General features: G+C 35.9%; 1 protein-coding gene across 1 annotated transcript; it reads left to right on the forward strand.

Moving 5' to 3' along the window:
• The first annotated feature begins 274 nt into the window (after positions 1 to 274).
• Positions 275 to 2,053, forward strand: LOC111877076 (clavaminate synthase-like protein At3g21360). The gene is made up of 3 exons (XM_023873614.3): positions 275 to 789; positions 1,138 to 1,391; positions 1,467 to 2,053. The coding sequence occupies exons 1-3, from the start codon at positions 412 to 414 to the stop codon at positions 1,831 to 1,833; spliced, it is 999 nt and encodes a 332-aa protein (XP_023729382.1). The 5' UTR covers positions 275 to 411; the 3' UTR covers positions 1,834 to 2,053.
• Positions 2,054 to 15,360: the final 13,307 nt, after the last annotated feature.

Raw genomic sequence — 15,360 nt, forward strand, 5'->3', positions numbered from 1 at the left:
AATATTAATTAAATCTTCAACATTTAATATGCAATAATTACTTTATTAAAATATCTAAAATAATTGGTCCAGAATTAATTATACATGCACACAATAGATATTGAAAACATTTGAATCTAAGTCTATATATATATATATATATATATATATATATATATATATATATATATATATATATATATATATATATATATATATATATTGATTATAAATAAAATAACAATAGATAATACAGTATATGAAATCAAATATTATACACTTCTTTTGTGCATGTAACGAGACGTGTATGATTTTGCCATCAGTTTTTGGAGTATTGTATATGTTGCAGAGAAAATAATCCCACCCAACGCATGGAGGCACAATTACTCACTGTCTCGGTATTGATCGAACGACAGCTGAAAAACAATCCAAATGGCCACCGTGAAATTCTTCCGAGAAGTAGAATTACCACAGCAAAAGCCTCAGGACGACGGCGTTGTTTTCCCGGCGGTGTTATCCCCAAACCATACCACTGATTCTACTGCAGTTCAACTCCCTAATTTCAAAGAGGCGATCAGAGCTCATAAACCATGGCTGGAGTCTCTTCTTCAGAAAAGTGGCGCTATTCTCTTCCGAGGCTTCCCTGTTGCTTCACCTACTGATTTCAACGACGTCGTCGAAGCTTTCGGCTACCCTGAAGCGTTCTATGTCGGCGGCCGAGCCTCTCGAATCAAGGTCGTTGGCCGGGTTTACACCGCAAATGAAGCTCCTCCCGAGAAGGGAATTCCTTTCCATCACGAAATGGCTTACGTAAATTCCTCGATTCTATTACATATCTATCCAATTTCACTCTCAATTTCGTTTTTCGTGCTTACAATCAAGTCTGTAGTGGTAGTTCATAATTCCAGACACTAAGGCAAATTTTATTTCAGTATGATTGAAGTTTCTTTCAGCTCAAAGCTTCTGTACTTGAAGCCACTTCTTTCCAGCTTGTGGTTTCATTGATTTTCAGCAATTTAAGCTCAGATCTACATGAAATCCGTGCTCCACTAAAGGGGAAATCTGGATAGATGTTCATTACTTCATTCTATTGATTTTATTTACAATTTTTGTAGATGTATAACCTTTACTTATTTGAATTGTTGGGATCTCAAACAGGTTCGTGATTTCCCCACCAAGTTATTTTTCTTTTGCGACGAAGAACCAGGAAAAGGGGGAGAAACTCCGATAGTTTTGAGTCATATCATATACAAAAGGATGACAGAGAAGCACCCAGAGTTCGTTTCACAGCTAGAGGAGCATGGATTGACCTATACAAAAGTATCGAACGAAGAAGACGATCCATCATCCTTCACCGGAAGTGGTTGGAAGTCAACATACAAAACCGACGACAAAACCGTCGCTGAGGAAAGGTATCATCATGTCTCTAGTAATTAACAGGTTCGTGATTTCACCGACTTTATCTAAACTTAATCCTCCATTGACAGGGCATCTAAGCTTGGGGCAAAGATTGAATGGATTGGGAATTCGGCAAAAATCATAACAGGTCCATTAGCAGCCGTTAGGGTTGACGAAGAGAGTCGCCGGAAAACATGGTTCAACAGTATTGCAGTTAGTTACAGTGGCCCTGCGAACAAAAGGTTTTGTGATGTTGATACGATTGTGGAGCTCGGTAATGGCGACCCTGTGCCTGATGATGCTGTGGAAGATTACTTGAAGATCTTAGAAGAAGAGTGTGTTGCGATTCCTTGGAAGAAAGGCGATGTGCTTCTGGTTAATAACTTGATGGTTCTTCATGGCCGGCGACCACTACTAAAGCCACCACGTCGTGTGCTAGCTTCCCTTTGCAAGTGATCGGGTTCTTGAAGAAGCCGCGTTTAATTGCAGGTAACTAGTGCTTTTACCAAAATGTGAACTAGAATAAGATGTGTATTTTTTATACTTTAGAATAATGGGTGATAAATAAATGGAAATGCGAAGCCAAAAAAAAAAAAAAACACCATTTCACTATCCATGTTTTTGTAATATGCAATAAGAATGATTTATTTATTTATTTTTATTTTTTTACATTTCATTTTGGGTTTATGTGTTTTGCGTTAGTGAAAGGGAAAATGACTTATATGGGTAACTATGTTTAAAACGTTCAAAAAATATAATTCAAGTTTGATGTGTCCAAAAAACACAATTCAAGTAAAACATTTGTACAAAAAGCACCAATGATATACATTTTTTGTTCAAATTTGATCTTATGGTAATCGGCAATTACCAGTAAAAAATAATTAGAGGGAAAAAAAGAGCAAATGACTTAAGAAGGTAACTATGTTTCAAAATTGTTCAAAAAATAATATAGAAGTTTGGTATGTTCAAAAAACACCATCTAAGGAAAGTCTTTATACAAAAAACACCAACAAACTATACATTATTTTTCAAAGGAAGATGTTGTTACGGCGAACTCCAGACACATGTTTAGCTCTCTCACCTAAAGGTCTCAGTCCAATAAGCATCTGGGAATCCGCTCTGCATAAGATAAACAAGTGTTAGGTCAGACAGTCATTCTGAGGGTTGTAACTCGGCATAGCTCTCTGATGCTTAAATTAGATTGCAATTCTTAGTGTTACCTTAATACTATGTATGCTAATCTCTATTTTTCCTTACCTTACTCTGCCTCAGATATCATGTCTTTGGGGTATTTATAGGCAGCTCCTTGTTAGAAGAGTTTATAGTCTTGCCCGGTCCTTCATTTATTATCCGGTCTACAGACACGCATGTCTCGTGTCCTTTCTTTGTTATTATATTGTTTCGTACCATTTCTTTTGCATGTTTCCTGGGATATGGTTCCGATACTTGTGTACGATATATTCGAATTTATATTCGTTCGTAATAAGTCGTGGTGTTTGTAACGCCGATCTGGTAAGTATCAGGTCGGTAATGGATTTCCTCAGACTATCGGCTTGGTACACCATTAGAAGACTTGACCTAATTATTGGTGACATGACATAATAGTTAGTGAAAGGATATTAGTTGATACACCCCCCTTTAAAAATCGATTTAGGGCCTCTTCATGAATGGAGGTGTCAGGGTGTAAGACTCTGAATGATGTGATTATTGGAGCCAGTGAGGGGGAGGTTGATTTGGAGTACCTCGGGAAGAAAAGGACATAACTGGTTCAGACAGAAATAGGCCAGGCAAAGAGGCCCATAACTCAGGATTCGCAGTTGGGAGGCCAGCAGGGTCCGGGTCATTGTGTCAAGTGTGGGAGGACCCATGTTGGAGGCTGTCAGGAGACAGGGAGGGGATGTTTCATTTGCATACAAATGGGTCATTTCGGTTGGGTAGCAATGGTTATGATTTCAGATTTCAGGCTTTGGGTAGGATAGCGATGGTTATTCTTCACTAGTTAATGCCAAAAGGACGAGTATATGTACGTCGTCATGGCATAAGAACCCTGCTAAGGTTGGGTTCGATTATGGCCATAAAAGGGTGTTGTAGATACGAGACAACTTCTCATTTCGTATCGTGGTTGTGGGATTATCGTCTAGGTGATTTGGCATATCTGAAAGGTAGTAAGGAGTGATTTCGACGACGAAATCTAATGTAAGTCGGGGAGAGTTGTAATACCCTATTTTGGTTTGTTCCATAATTCAGGATCATGACCTGAGGATCGAGTATCTTAAGGCCTCGGGCCTTGGGAAAGAGAGGTTTAGACCCAGATATGCTTCGCAGTATGTTTGTTTAGTATGTGGTATTTTGGGGGAACTCACTAAGCTTTGTGCTTACAGTTTCAGTTTATGTTTCATATACTTCCAGTTCGAAGGGGAAGGACCCGATCTGACTGCGCCGCATAACCTTATGGTTTCCGCACTTAGAGGTTTTGGGAATTCGTACTCTGATAACTATTTTACTATAACATGCCTTTGAATGATTAAAAAGGCTTATTGATGTTTATGGTTGATTTTAAAATGAAATTTTTACCTTATGATTTATGGGATGTTACAAGAAGACTGAAATTTGTGAAAACAAGGGGATAATGTTCATAAGTTGCTCAAGGAATGAGATTTGTGAAAATTGAAAGATGCATAATAGTTTGCAATCCATTTCATTTTAGTCATGACCTGTAGCTAGGCGAGTTGGATACAACAAGTAGATTTCACCAAACTAAAAATTGATATAAATATTCATCCAGACACTATTGTAGTCACATTACAAATTAACATACATATTTAAAAAAAGTGTGTTGCTCATGATTGCTATACTAACCATAGCAAAATCTTACACATATATATTCCAAAACTGAATCTCATAACTGTTACACCCCTAAACCAGACGGCGGAAACGTCCGGGGGCTTGTGCGTGACTTCATCTTGAAATATCATTACAGTGAATATAATTGAAACATAACATCATCATCATCACATATGTAATATAACAACATTCATTGTTTACATCGAGTATTGTATTTGAATATTACATGTCAAAATAGCAAGAGTATGATGAAACGAAATATAACATAATATATATTAGTTTGTTTCGTTCATCCTGCTTCAATGGTTTCCTGAGAATACAAGTTATTTAGAAAACGGTCAACATAAAAATGTTGGTGAGTTCATAAGCATGTTTGTGAAAATGATTTGTATAACTTTGAAAACCACCAAAAAATCTGATATTTTCTAAAAACTGTTTAGTGTGTTTGTGTTAGATCTTGTATTAATGCATGTATGTTATATTTGACTAAAAAGGTAAAGAGAATGTAGAGAGAATGTAAGAGCATGTAAAGAGAATGTTCCCAGACAACCCGACGTTGCCTGTAAAAAAAATGGTCTTCCGTAAACTTCATAACGTTAATTCCTCTAAGCGAGTCGTCATAACCATACTAAATAATGACAGTTTCACCTGTCTTGGCGTCGTTGGACGCCGGTTTTGACTTTGATTATAAGGTTTTTGTCACCCTAGACTGAGTTAGTCTAACTGTAGTGAACAGCTCAGGTGTGGGGTGTCATCCCCGTATAGATCTATACACAAATCCCCATTCTCCCTCCAAGAGACTTTGGTTATAACTACAGGTTACGATCGTACACTTAATAGGTGCCAACCGACAAAAACTCACTAGATCCTTAACCGAATTTACGCGAAGAAAAAGGTATAAACTCCTTCCAGGCCCAATGATCCATGTAAGTGAACCACTAAGGCATCGCTAAACATGTAAATCATTCAAGACCCAATTGGAATGAGATTATATAATATGGGCCCGAAATATATATGAAAGGACAACTAAGGCCCATTTCACATGTAAAGTATTTACAGGCCCAAATAGCACACAAATAGTATCCAAGGTCCGTCGCACATGTTAATGGGTCAATGAGGCCCAATAAACATATACAGAACCTCTCACACATAAAAATGGGCCACTAAGGCCCAATAACCTAGAAAATGATCAAATTAAATCCATTTGTTGGTTTATCATTGGTTTTAGCTCAAGTATTCACTAAAATAGCATAAAAAGAAGAACGCATATAAAACCCATTCCCAGGCCCAATAAACATGTAAGTGGACCACTAAGGCCCACTATACGTGTCTATTATTTCCAGGCTCAAAAGGAATGTGAATGTCTATCCTAAGCCCAATATACATGTAAAAGGACACTAAGGCCCACTAAACATATATATTATTTCCAGGCCCAATAAGGATATGAATATCTATCCCGAGCCCAATATAATGTAAAAGGACACTAAGGCCCACTAAACATGTATATTATTTCCAGGCCCAATAAGGATATGAATATCGTTTTTAACCCGTTTGTTATTGTTTTGTTTATTTTAGCTTGATTATTTACATAATTGATATCTAAAGCGCACTTTTTGTAAAAAAAAAATGACGTTCTTGGCCCAATAAGCCACCAAGTTTTCAGTTAAGGCCCAATTATAGTAAAAATAACACTTTAGCCTCCATGTTGTTCAAAACTTGTGTTGATGACTAGTTTGTGGTAAAAATAACATTTTAAACCCATTTTTGTCAAAACATCATTTTTGGCGTGATTTTTGTGGAAATACATATTTTTTCTGGTTTTGGGCTTTTCCGACCTAGTTTTTGGAAAATTTGTAGAAAAATCATCGCACGTCGAAATTTGGATCCGTAAATTCTGGAATTTTGGAAATTTTGTATACTTTGTTCACAATTTTTCTCATAATTTTTAATGGCTTCTAACAAGTGTGAAATTGCCCACCTTCACAGGATGGTCCGAAATTACTTCAAATTTGGTAGGCAGTTTTGTAAAATTCGCCAAAAATTATAGAAAAATCGTATGAAAACGTGAGAGTAGTCATTTTAAAGGTATAAATCTGAAATTTATCCATGTAAAACAGTTTTGAAAAATACTTCCATTAAGAGGGTCAAAACAGTTCGAGATTGGGCTAAATCTTTCCTGTCAAAAGCTGATTTTGAATATAACTTATAGATCTTTGAGCACAACACTCATTTTTTTGCTACTTAAAGTGTATAAATATTAGATCTACAAGTTTAAATGTATTATATGTGATAAAACATATTTTTCTCAAGGTTCTTATGAAGATCCAAGTGATAAACTTCAAGTTCTTAACATATTTTTAGATTAATGAAGAAATCAACACATAATCACCAAATAATTCATGGAAAACACACATAGTCATGCATATACACATAGATCTACACAAATCAACTTGTATTCTCCCCCAAAAACAAGTAAAAACCAAAAACAAGGGGGGTATGAACTTACCTTGGGGTTTGGATTTCGGTTTTGATGAAGATAAGAAGAAGGTGGTGTAAGTTATGACTCTAGCTAGCTTCTTGAAGTGATCTTCGAATCTTGATGAGTTCTAGGGAGCATGGTCACGAATTTGAGGTGGTAAGAGGAGTGATTTAAGTTTAAAGATGTAGTAAATCAACTTAGCTTGTGAGATCTTACCAATGATGATGATCTTTGATGAAAAATCTTGGTGAACACCCTAGTTCACGAATTTTTGGAAGGATAAGTGGTGAAATTTTCCTTAGGTTCTTTGGGAGGTATGAGAGGAATGAGGAATGTGTTTCTAAGCTTGAAATGAGAATTGATGGTGGGGGAAAGGCCTTATGGCCGAGAATTTAGAAAAAGGGGGAAGGGAGAGACAAGTGTTGCATGGAGATATGTGAATGTTGTTTCATGGTGTGTAAATGGCTTAGTTATCCTCTAAACAACATTGAGGTGTCATGCATTAAGCTATTTAAGTTTTTTTGTAATACCGAGAGTGCGATGAGGAGAGGGGATAAGAGTTATGTTGGGCCACAATTTGAATACTCTCGAAAATTACAAAGCCCAATCATGGAAGTTTTCGGCCTATTGGGCTCTCATTCATGTTCACGGACCACAATGGTAAAAAGAGTGGGTTTATGGCCCATTAAGGTTAAACAAATTTATTTTAGGCCCATTATGGCCCAAAATGTTAAGTTCATGAAGTTGGGTCCAATTAGAACCTAATTATGATTTTTAGGCCCAAAGTAGTAAAGTTGATGGTTTATTGGTCCATTAGGCCCAATAAGAGAATTCTAGTTCATATTAAACTTGATTCGGAATTTTTAAAGTTTCACACTCTTTGTTGAATATGAGAGATGTATTTGAATGAGCATAGAGTATGATATTTGCTTAGAGTACCGGTTATTATACTGGTTATGATTATATGAGAGTAGAATTTCCTAGCAAAAAGGCTAGTTGTGACATCATCGCCCCGTTAGAGGAAATTTCGTCCCGAAATTCCTTTGAAAGGTAGGTTCATGAATGAGAGAATAGGTGAGGGTACTCCTGCTTCATTTGGTCTTCACGTTCACATGTGAATTCCGATCCACACTTGGCGCTCCATCGAACCTTCACAATCGGAATGCGACATTGTTTTGTACGCTTTACTTCCTTATCCAATACATCGACTGGTTCTTGGATGAACAGGAGATTCTCGTTTATTTTGACCTCTTTCTAAAGGAATGATAAGAGTTTTGCCTGATAGGCACTTTTTTTAGATTCGATACGCTAAACATAGGGTGTATGTTGCTGAGCTCTACAGGCAGCTGCAACCTATAAGTCTTTAGACCAATCCGAGCAAGAATTTCGAACAGTCCAATGTATTGCGGGTTCAGTTTTCCTGTTTCTGAAAGCGAATCATTCCTTTCTTGGGAAAGAATTTCAATTGTACCCAGCCTCCAACTTGGAATTCCAAAGGTTTTCGTCATTTGTCAGCATAACTCTTCTGTCCTTCTCGTGATGCTTGAAGTCGAGTTCTGATTTTGGATTATCTTCTTTGTCGTTTCGTGAATGGTTTCTGGTCCCGTGAGAGTATTGGCGAGTGATCTGCACTTAGGACCATAAAGAGTCTCGAAAAGAGCAATCTTGATGCTCGTGCGATAGTTGTTATTGTATGAGAATTCAATCTAGGGCAACCGGGTATCCCATGACTTATTGAATTCAAACACTCAGGCTCGGAGCATGACTTCGAGTGGTTAAATGGTCCGTTCGATTTGGCTATTGGTTTGAGGGTGGTAAGCAAGGCTCATACTAAGCTATGTTCCCAAAGCCTTCTGAAATGACTGTCAAAGTCTTGAAGTAATTCCGTTATCTCGATCCGAGATAGTAGATACCGATATTTCATGGAGCCTCACGTTCTCCTTGATATAGGTCCAAGCTAATCTTTCTGTCTTGTTTGATTTCTGTATTGGCAGGAAATGGGTGGATTGGGTTAGCCTATCGACGATCACCCAGATAACGCCCAACTCAACTCGCATAAATATAAGCTTTGTCCTTCGACTTCGAGAGTTTTATCCATCCATGTAGTGTTTTCTTCGTGATATTCTCTGGCTTTAATGCTTTCAAGGCTGGTCGTAGATGTTGACATAGTTTTGTTCTTGCTTTGAGAGCAGAAGGGTATGTTAATGATGAAGATAATTAAAAAGGCTGACTAGGAATGGTTGGGATGACTCGGTTCGTAGGGTCCATGAATATCGTGGGAGCATTCGCTAGACCGAAGGGTAATACAACAGATTTGAAATGGTCGTGACGAATTCGGAAAGCAGTTTTTTTGGAATGTCGTCTTCTCGGACTCGAAGTTGATGATAACCGGTTCTTAGATCTATTTTAGAGAAGTAACTAGCTCCTTGGAGCTGGTCAAATAGGTCGTCAGTCCGAGGAAGTGGGTATCGGTTTTTGATAGTGAACTTATTCAATTCCCTAAAATTAATGCACATTCTGAAGGATTCGTCTTCTTGAAGAACAAGACCGGAGCTCTCCAGGGTGAGAAGCTTGGTCCGATGAATCCTTTGCGCAACAATTCTTCTCAATTGACTGGATAACTCACGAATTTTGGCGGAAGCTAACCTATAGGGTGAATTGGCAATTAATGTGGCTCCCGATATTAGGTCGATTTGAAATTCGACCTGTCTTTCTGGAGGTATTCCCGGAAGTTCTTCGAGAAATACATTCGGAAAATCGCATGCTACTGGAATACCTTGTATGCTTACTTCTTCCTCGGTCTTGTCCACAACATGAGCAAGGAAAACGTAGTTCTTCTGGTGCAGGCACTTCTGTGCCTTGATGCACGAGATAGGATGAGGATTTGGTGCCAGGTCTATCACCATGGATTTTTAGAGTTTCGTGATTGGGAAGATGAAGGAAAACGGCCTTCTCGCGACACATAATATCAGCACGGTGGGGGCTTAAACCAACCATGCCGATTATCACATCAAAACTCATAATATTTACTGACATTAAATTTTTATTTGAAATGAATGGTTGTTTAGTGTTAAGGTGTTTCCTACATAAATATCCTTGGTTGATTCGGTTTTCCCATTAGTCATCTCCACCGTTAAGGCTTAGTTTAGCCTCTGGGGTTGTTGTTTTAGTAAGTGTTTGAATATGTTACTAACGCAACTTCGCTCAACTTCACTATTGAATAAGAGGTAAGCGAAAAAGTTGTTAAGTGGGAACATACCAGTAACAACTGTCGGGTCTTGGTCTGCTTCACCTTGACCCAAGGTCAGGACCATTTCTGATCCTTCTGCTCCTTGATTGTTATCCTTGGGGCAATTGCGCCAGAAGTGACCGGTTCCTCCATACCCATAGTAGGTGTGACTGGTCTCATTATTGGTGTTGCTGTTAAGGTTGTTGCGATTGTTGTTGTTGTTTTCGTTTGGCTGATGGTTCTGACATGGATAAGTTCTACAGTATTTGGCGGTGTGATTCTTTCGGTTGCATTTCTTACAATACATCTCCTGACAGGCTCCGTTATGATGGAAATTACACTGGTTGCATTTTGGAAGGCTTCCAACATATGGTCTCGTTGATGTTGGTGTGATAGGGGTCATGGTTGCATGAACAACAACAACATGCTACTTCTTTGAGAACCTTTGAGTTGGCTGTCCCTTTCTCTTACTTCTAGGATTTTGCTTCCTACTCTTAAGCTTGGGGTTTAGTGTTCCTTGATAAGCTGTCACTTGTTGGTTTCCGTGATGATTCCTTCGGCTGGAGTTGTCAATGCTATTCCTGCCTCCATTGGTGTTGTTTGCATTGATCTGTGCCATAGCAGCGGTTACTGCCGCTGTTACAACAGCTTGGAATGTAGCAGAGTCCATCTGCAGGAGCGGTGTCTCGCGGGTGTGCTTGTTATTCCTACGGGATGGCATTTTCCTGCTGCATGTTGATACGCCAGATCGTAAGTAATGATCGTCATTCCTGGTTATACTCTATAAATTTTGCATCTTGTTGTATAATTCTCACTGCTTCCATCTACATCCCTATGATGTATTTACGGTAGTAGGTAATCGCAGATTTGGCACGATCGCTACGTTTATCCTTAGAGTATATAGGTTGTTCTGGTTTCGAGATCCTTAAGTATCTAGCGGTTTTGAGGGTTTGGTTGTGCATATAATTGAATTTATGTAATAACACGAAATAAAGATAGCATATAATCATTTCATTAGTACACGAAAGAGAGTCATATCGGATAGTAAGGGGGAAAAAGAAAAGGCTGATCCTAATTGTGGCGGAAAGTGTCTGGTGGTGGTGCTGATGAAGTGGATGCACCTTGGAGATGAGCTACTTGTTGTTTGGTATCTCGTAGTCGTACTTCTCACACTAACTGTCTCGCTCGGGAGTCTCCGTTCACTTCCTATGTTTGCATCTCATCTCTCTCAATAGCAAACCACATTGGTTCCGTTTAATTTGAGGTGTCCTGAGGTTGGTTATCAATACCTCAGGTGCGCCGGACCATGACTGGGAGGGCCCGGTCAGCTGGTCCTCTATAACTAAGATCGAAGAGACCTCAGTTCCTACCGTAATGTGGTCGTATCCCCTGCTGGTGACTCTATCTCCAAATATCGTGTACCCATGGGGGCATGGGGCCACCGGGGCCCACACGATAAGTCGGTACTCTGGCTTTACATGGAGGATTGATGACATCGGATTCTGCATCCGAGTCATCATCATTATTGCCCTTGGTCACTTCCTCTTCAAGGTCCACTATTGACCCGGCAGGTCCATCTGCAAGTTCTACTTTGTGTTCCTCCTCTAGTTCTTCCTCTGAGTCGAGCCAAATCATCATTTAACTTGTAAGAGTCAGTTACCGGTGGGTAATATTTGAACAAAACATATAATTTGTTGGTATTTTCTGTACAAAAAGTTTCCTTGGATGGTGTTTTTGAACATAATAAACTTGGATGATGTTTTTTGAACGATTTTGAAACACAATTACCCCTTTGAGTCATTTCCTCTTGTTTTTTTTCTTTACTTATTTTTTGCCGGTAATTGCCGGTTACCACAATGTCAAATTTGAACAAAGAATGTGCTTCGTTGGTATTTTTTTTGTATAAATGCTTTACTTGGATGTTGTTTTTTGAACACACCGAACTTGAATGGTATTTTTTGAACGATTTTGAAACATAGTTAACTATACAAGTCATTTTCCCTTAGTGAAATGTGGTTCTTTTTAGGGACAACCCCAATAAAGTCTTTATATATTGACTTCATAATCGATTTAGTCATTATATCTTTTTTTATTCAATTAAGTCTCAAAAACCGGTAATCATAATCAATTTAACGTTTTTACCCGGTCAAAAAGTCATCCAACTTTCAAAAATTACATTTTTGACGCATATTTCAAAATATCTTAAAAAATTGGTCCAAAATTTACACTTTTTGCATATATTTTAAATTTTATTACAAATTTGGTCAAAAATTTAACCTTTTGGCCCAAATTTTAGAATTTTGTTATGGATTCATCATATCTTGAGTTTTTTTACAATTTTTTTTCTCAAAATTTTGTTTCGATAATAATTTTTCTTTATGACATCCTATTGATACAAAAAAAACATATTTCACATAAAAAATCTTATATTTTCTATATAAAAACTTTTTTATATATGAATTATATATTTATAAAAATAGGTATTTATTAAGTACATAAATATATACAAATCCATTTTTATAAAAAAAAATGTATACAAACACGTAACTTACAAAAAAAATGTATACAAACACTTATTTTATTATAAATACATTTGTATACAAACACATATTTATAAAAAAAATATAAATAAACACCTGTTTTATAGTAAACGTGTATATACTATATATATATATATATATATATATATATATATATATATATATATATATATATATATATATATATATATATATATATATATATATATGTAGGAGTGTATCTATATTTTTTATAAAATCGTGTTTGTATACATTTCATTTATAAAAACGTGTTTGAATAATTTTTTTATATAATACGTGTTTGTATACATTTTATATATAAACATGTGTGAATACAAATGCATTTATTATAAAATATGTTTTTACAAAAGAAATGTATGAAAACACTTATTTGGGTGCATATAAATATGTTTTTAGAAAAGGAATGAATACATTTACTATGAAATAGGTGTTTGTATATATTTTGTTTATAAATATGTTTGCATACAAATGTATTTATAAATAGATGTCCGTATACATTTTTTTTTGTAAAATACATGTTTGTATACATTTTTCTTTATATAAACTAATTTGTATATATTTATGTACTTAAAAAATATATGTTTTTATAAATAGGTATTTCGTATACAAAAAAAGGTTTTTATATAGAAAATATAAGAATTTTATGTGAAAATATGTTTTTTTATAAATATGATTTTATAAAGAAAAAACATATTCGAAACAAAATTTTGAAAAAAAAAAGTTGTAAAAAAACTACATTTGGGACGAATTCATAACAAAATTGTAAAATCTTGGCCAAAAAGGTAAACTTTGGACCAAAGTTGTAATAAAATTTAAAATCTAGGCCAAAAGTGTGAACTTTGGATCAAATTTGTAATAAAATTTTAAATCTGGGCCAAATGTGTAATTTTTTGAAAGTTGGATGACCTGTTGACCGGGTAAAAGGGTTAAATTGAATACGATTACCGGTTTTGGGACTTAATTAAATAAAAAGAGATATAAGGACTAAATCGATTATGAGACCAATGTGTAAGGACTTTATTGGAGTTCTCCCTTCTTTTTAGGGTGGACGAAGTCGGTTATTTTTAATGGTGAGTTACATGTGGAACAAATCTGCTAATGTGGAGGTACCATTAAATCGAAGGACCACATATTACATAACACTCTCTCTCTCTCTCTCTCTCAAATGGTAATTAAAAAATATTTTACCATTATAAATACCACATCCATCTTTACAAAAAATCACATCTTTTCTCCGATTCCAAACTCTTTCTCTTCAATTCCATTCAAATTATCTTAAATTTTATTCAAGGGGTTCTAAAGGCATATCCAAACAAGACGATTATAGCAAAAAATGTGAAATGGTTGTGCGTTAGAAAATTTGGTAAAGACTCCCCACCTACTTCATTTAAAATAACAAAAAACATCATCTTTCAATGCCGATTCAACATCTTTAGATGCATATTTTCCACCAAGATTCAGCTAAGACTCGGAAGCGATTCATGTTGATGACTCACCACTCGGATGTAACATTCCAAATGTCAAACCAAAATTTTCATTTAAAATCTTATTAAACATTCAAATCCATTCATTGAAACCATTTCACATCATTCATTTGTTTAAAATTCATAAAGTTAAACAGGGTTAAATTACAAAACAAGCGGAAGTTGAGATAACAATATGACACCGATGCGATGTACAATGATGTCGCGTCATTCCATCTCACATTTGATCAACTAGAAAAACTTTAAACTTGACAACATAAACATAAAGCTTAGTGAGTTTTCGATTATGCCATAAAATCCACCATACATATAATTACAAACAAACGAAGGCTCTAGGCTCTAATGTCGATCCACTTGGTCAACGGTGATTATTGGGTATAATACACATCTAGTCATCAACAATGACTAACAACTCTAATGCATGTCTAGTTAACAAAAAGGGTAAGCTCACATCCATCACACAGCTACAAACTCTTCGCCATCACATAATTACAACTTCTAAGGTATCATACAACCATACAAAAGCTACGGGAAATATTAACATTCATCTTATGAATGGATAATTGTATGTAGTCTGAAAGAAAGATAGATAATCGAACAGATGATCCTACTTGAAAGCATATATCAAACATTTGATTTGAATCAGAGTTCTAAAGTGGCTTTGAAAAGCACATTTTGTTGCTTAGTTCAAGTTATACTTGCAATTGTAGGTATACACTTATCCAAGTTGGATACTATTGGATTAAGGTGTCTAAGATCATAACTAAATTGGCATATACTTGTAACTAAAAGCAAAATCTTTTTTGTGTTGCCTTCATAACTTGCACTTGGTTAGAATGACATTTCTATAGAGAAAGATGATGATTTATTGATTTATTATATGATCGGTAAATTGTAAAAATGATATGTTAATATACTATGTGATTAGTATATTAATTAGAAATAGTAACAATTAATTAAAAATTAATTGGAATTAGTTTTTAAATTAATTAGATTAACTGAAAGTGCAAAGGTTGAGCGGTAATTGTTCAATAGTTGAACAAATGAGAAGGTCCAAAACCCTCTTATATAGGACAGTTTTAGATACATTATTAGAGTATTCTGGAAGCCTCTTGATGATAAGGAAAATAGATAACCACTCGGATTTGAAATATTAATATTATATGTTCAAATTAAGGTTTTCTAGGGTTTCCTAAGCAGGTATAAATAGGACCCTTGGGTCTCCTATTTTTGGCCACTTGTGTTACCAATAGAATAGTTGAATTCTTGCATCTCCCTCCTCTCTCCTTAATAGTCTTCTAGTTCTAGGGTTTGGGTACAAACAATTAGAGGGATCATAATTTAGGTGTTCGCTTTCCAAGCTTTATAAAGGAAGGATTGAAGTGA

Source organism: Lactuca sativa, chromosome 4 (assembly GCF_002870075.4).
Source record: "Lactuca sativa cultivar Salinas chromosome 4, Lsat_Salinas_v11, whole genome shotgun sequence".
In the NCBI taxonomy this organism is placed as follows: domain Eukaryota; kingdom Viridiplantae; phylum Streptophyta; class Magnoliopsida; order Asterales; family Asteraceae; genus Lactuca; species Lactuca sativa.

Bases quoted from the DNA above. Each gene is read 5' to 3' on its own strand.
- LOC111877076 (XM_023873614.3), top strand. From the start codon at position 412: ATGGCCACCGTGAAATTCTTCCGAGAAGTAGAATTACCACAGCAAAAG. The intron at 790-1,137 runs GTAAATTCCTCG...GATCTCAAACAG, and splicing joins TCCATCACGAAATGGCTTAC to GTTCGTGATTTCCCCACCAA. The intron at 1,392-1,466 runs GTATCATCATGT...CTCCATTGACAG, and splicing joins AAAACCGTCGCTGAGGAAAG to GGCATCTAAGCTTGGGGCAA.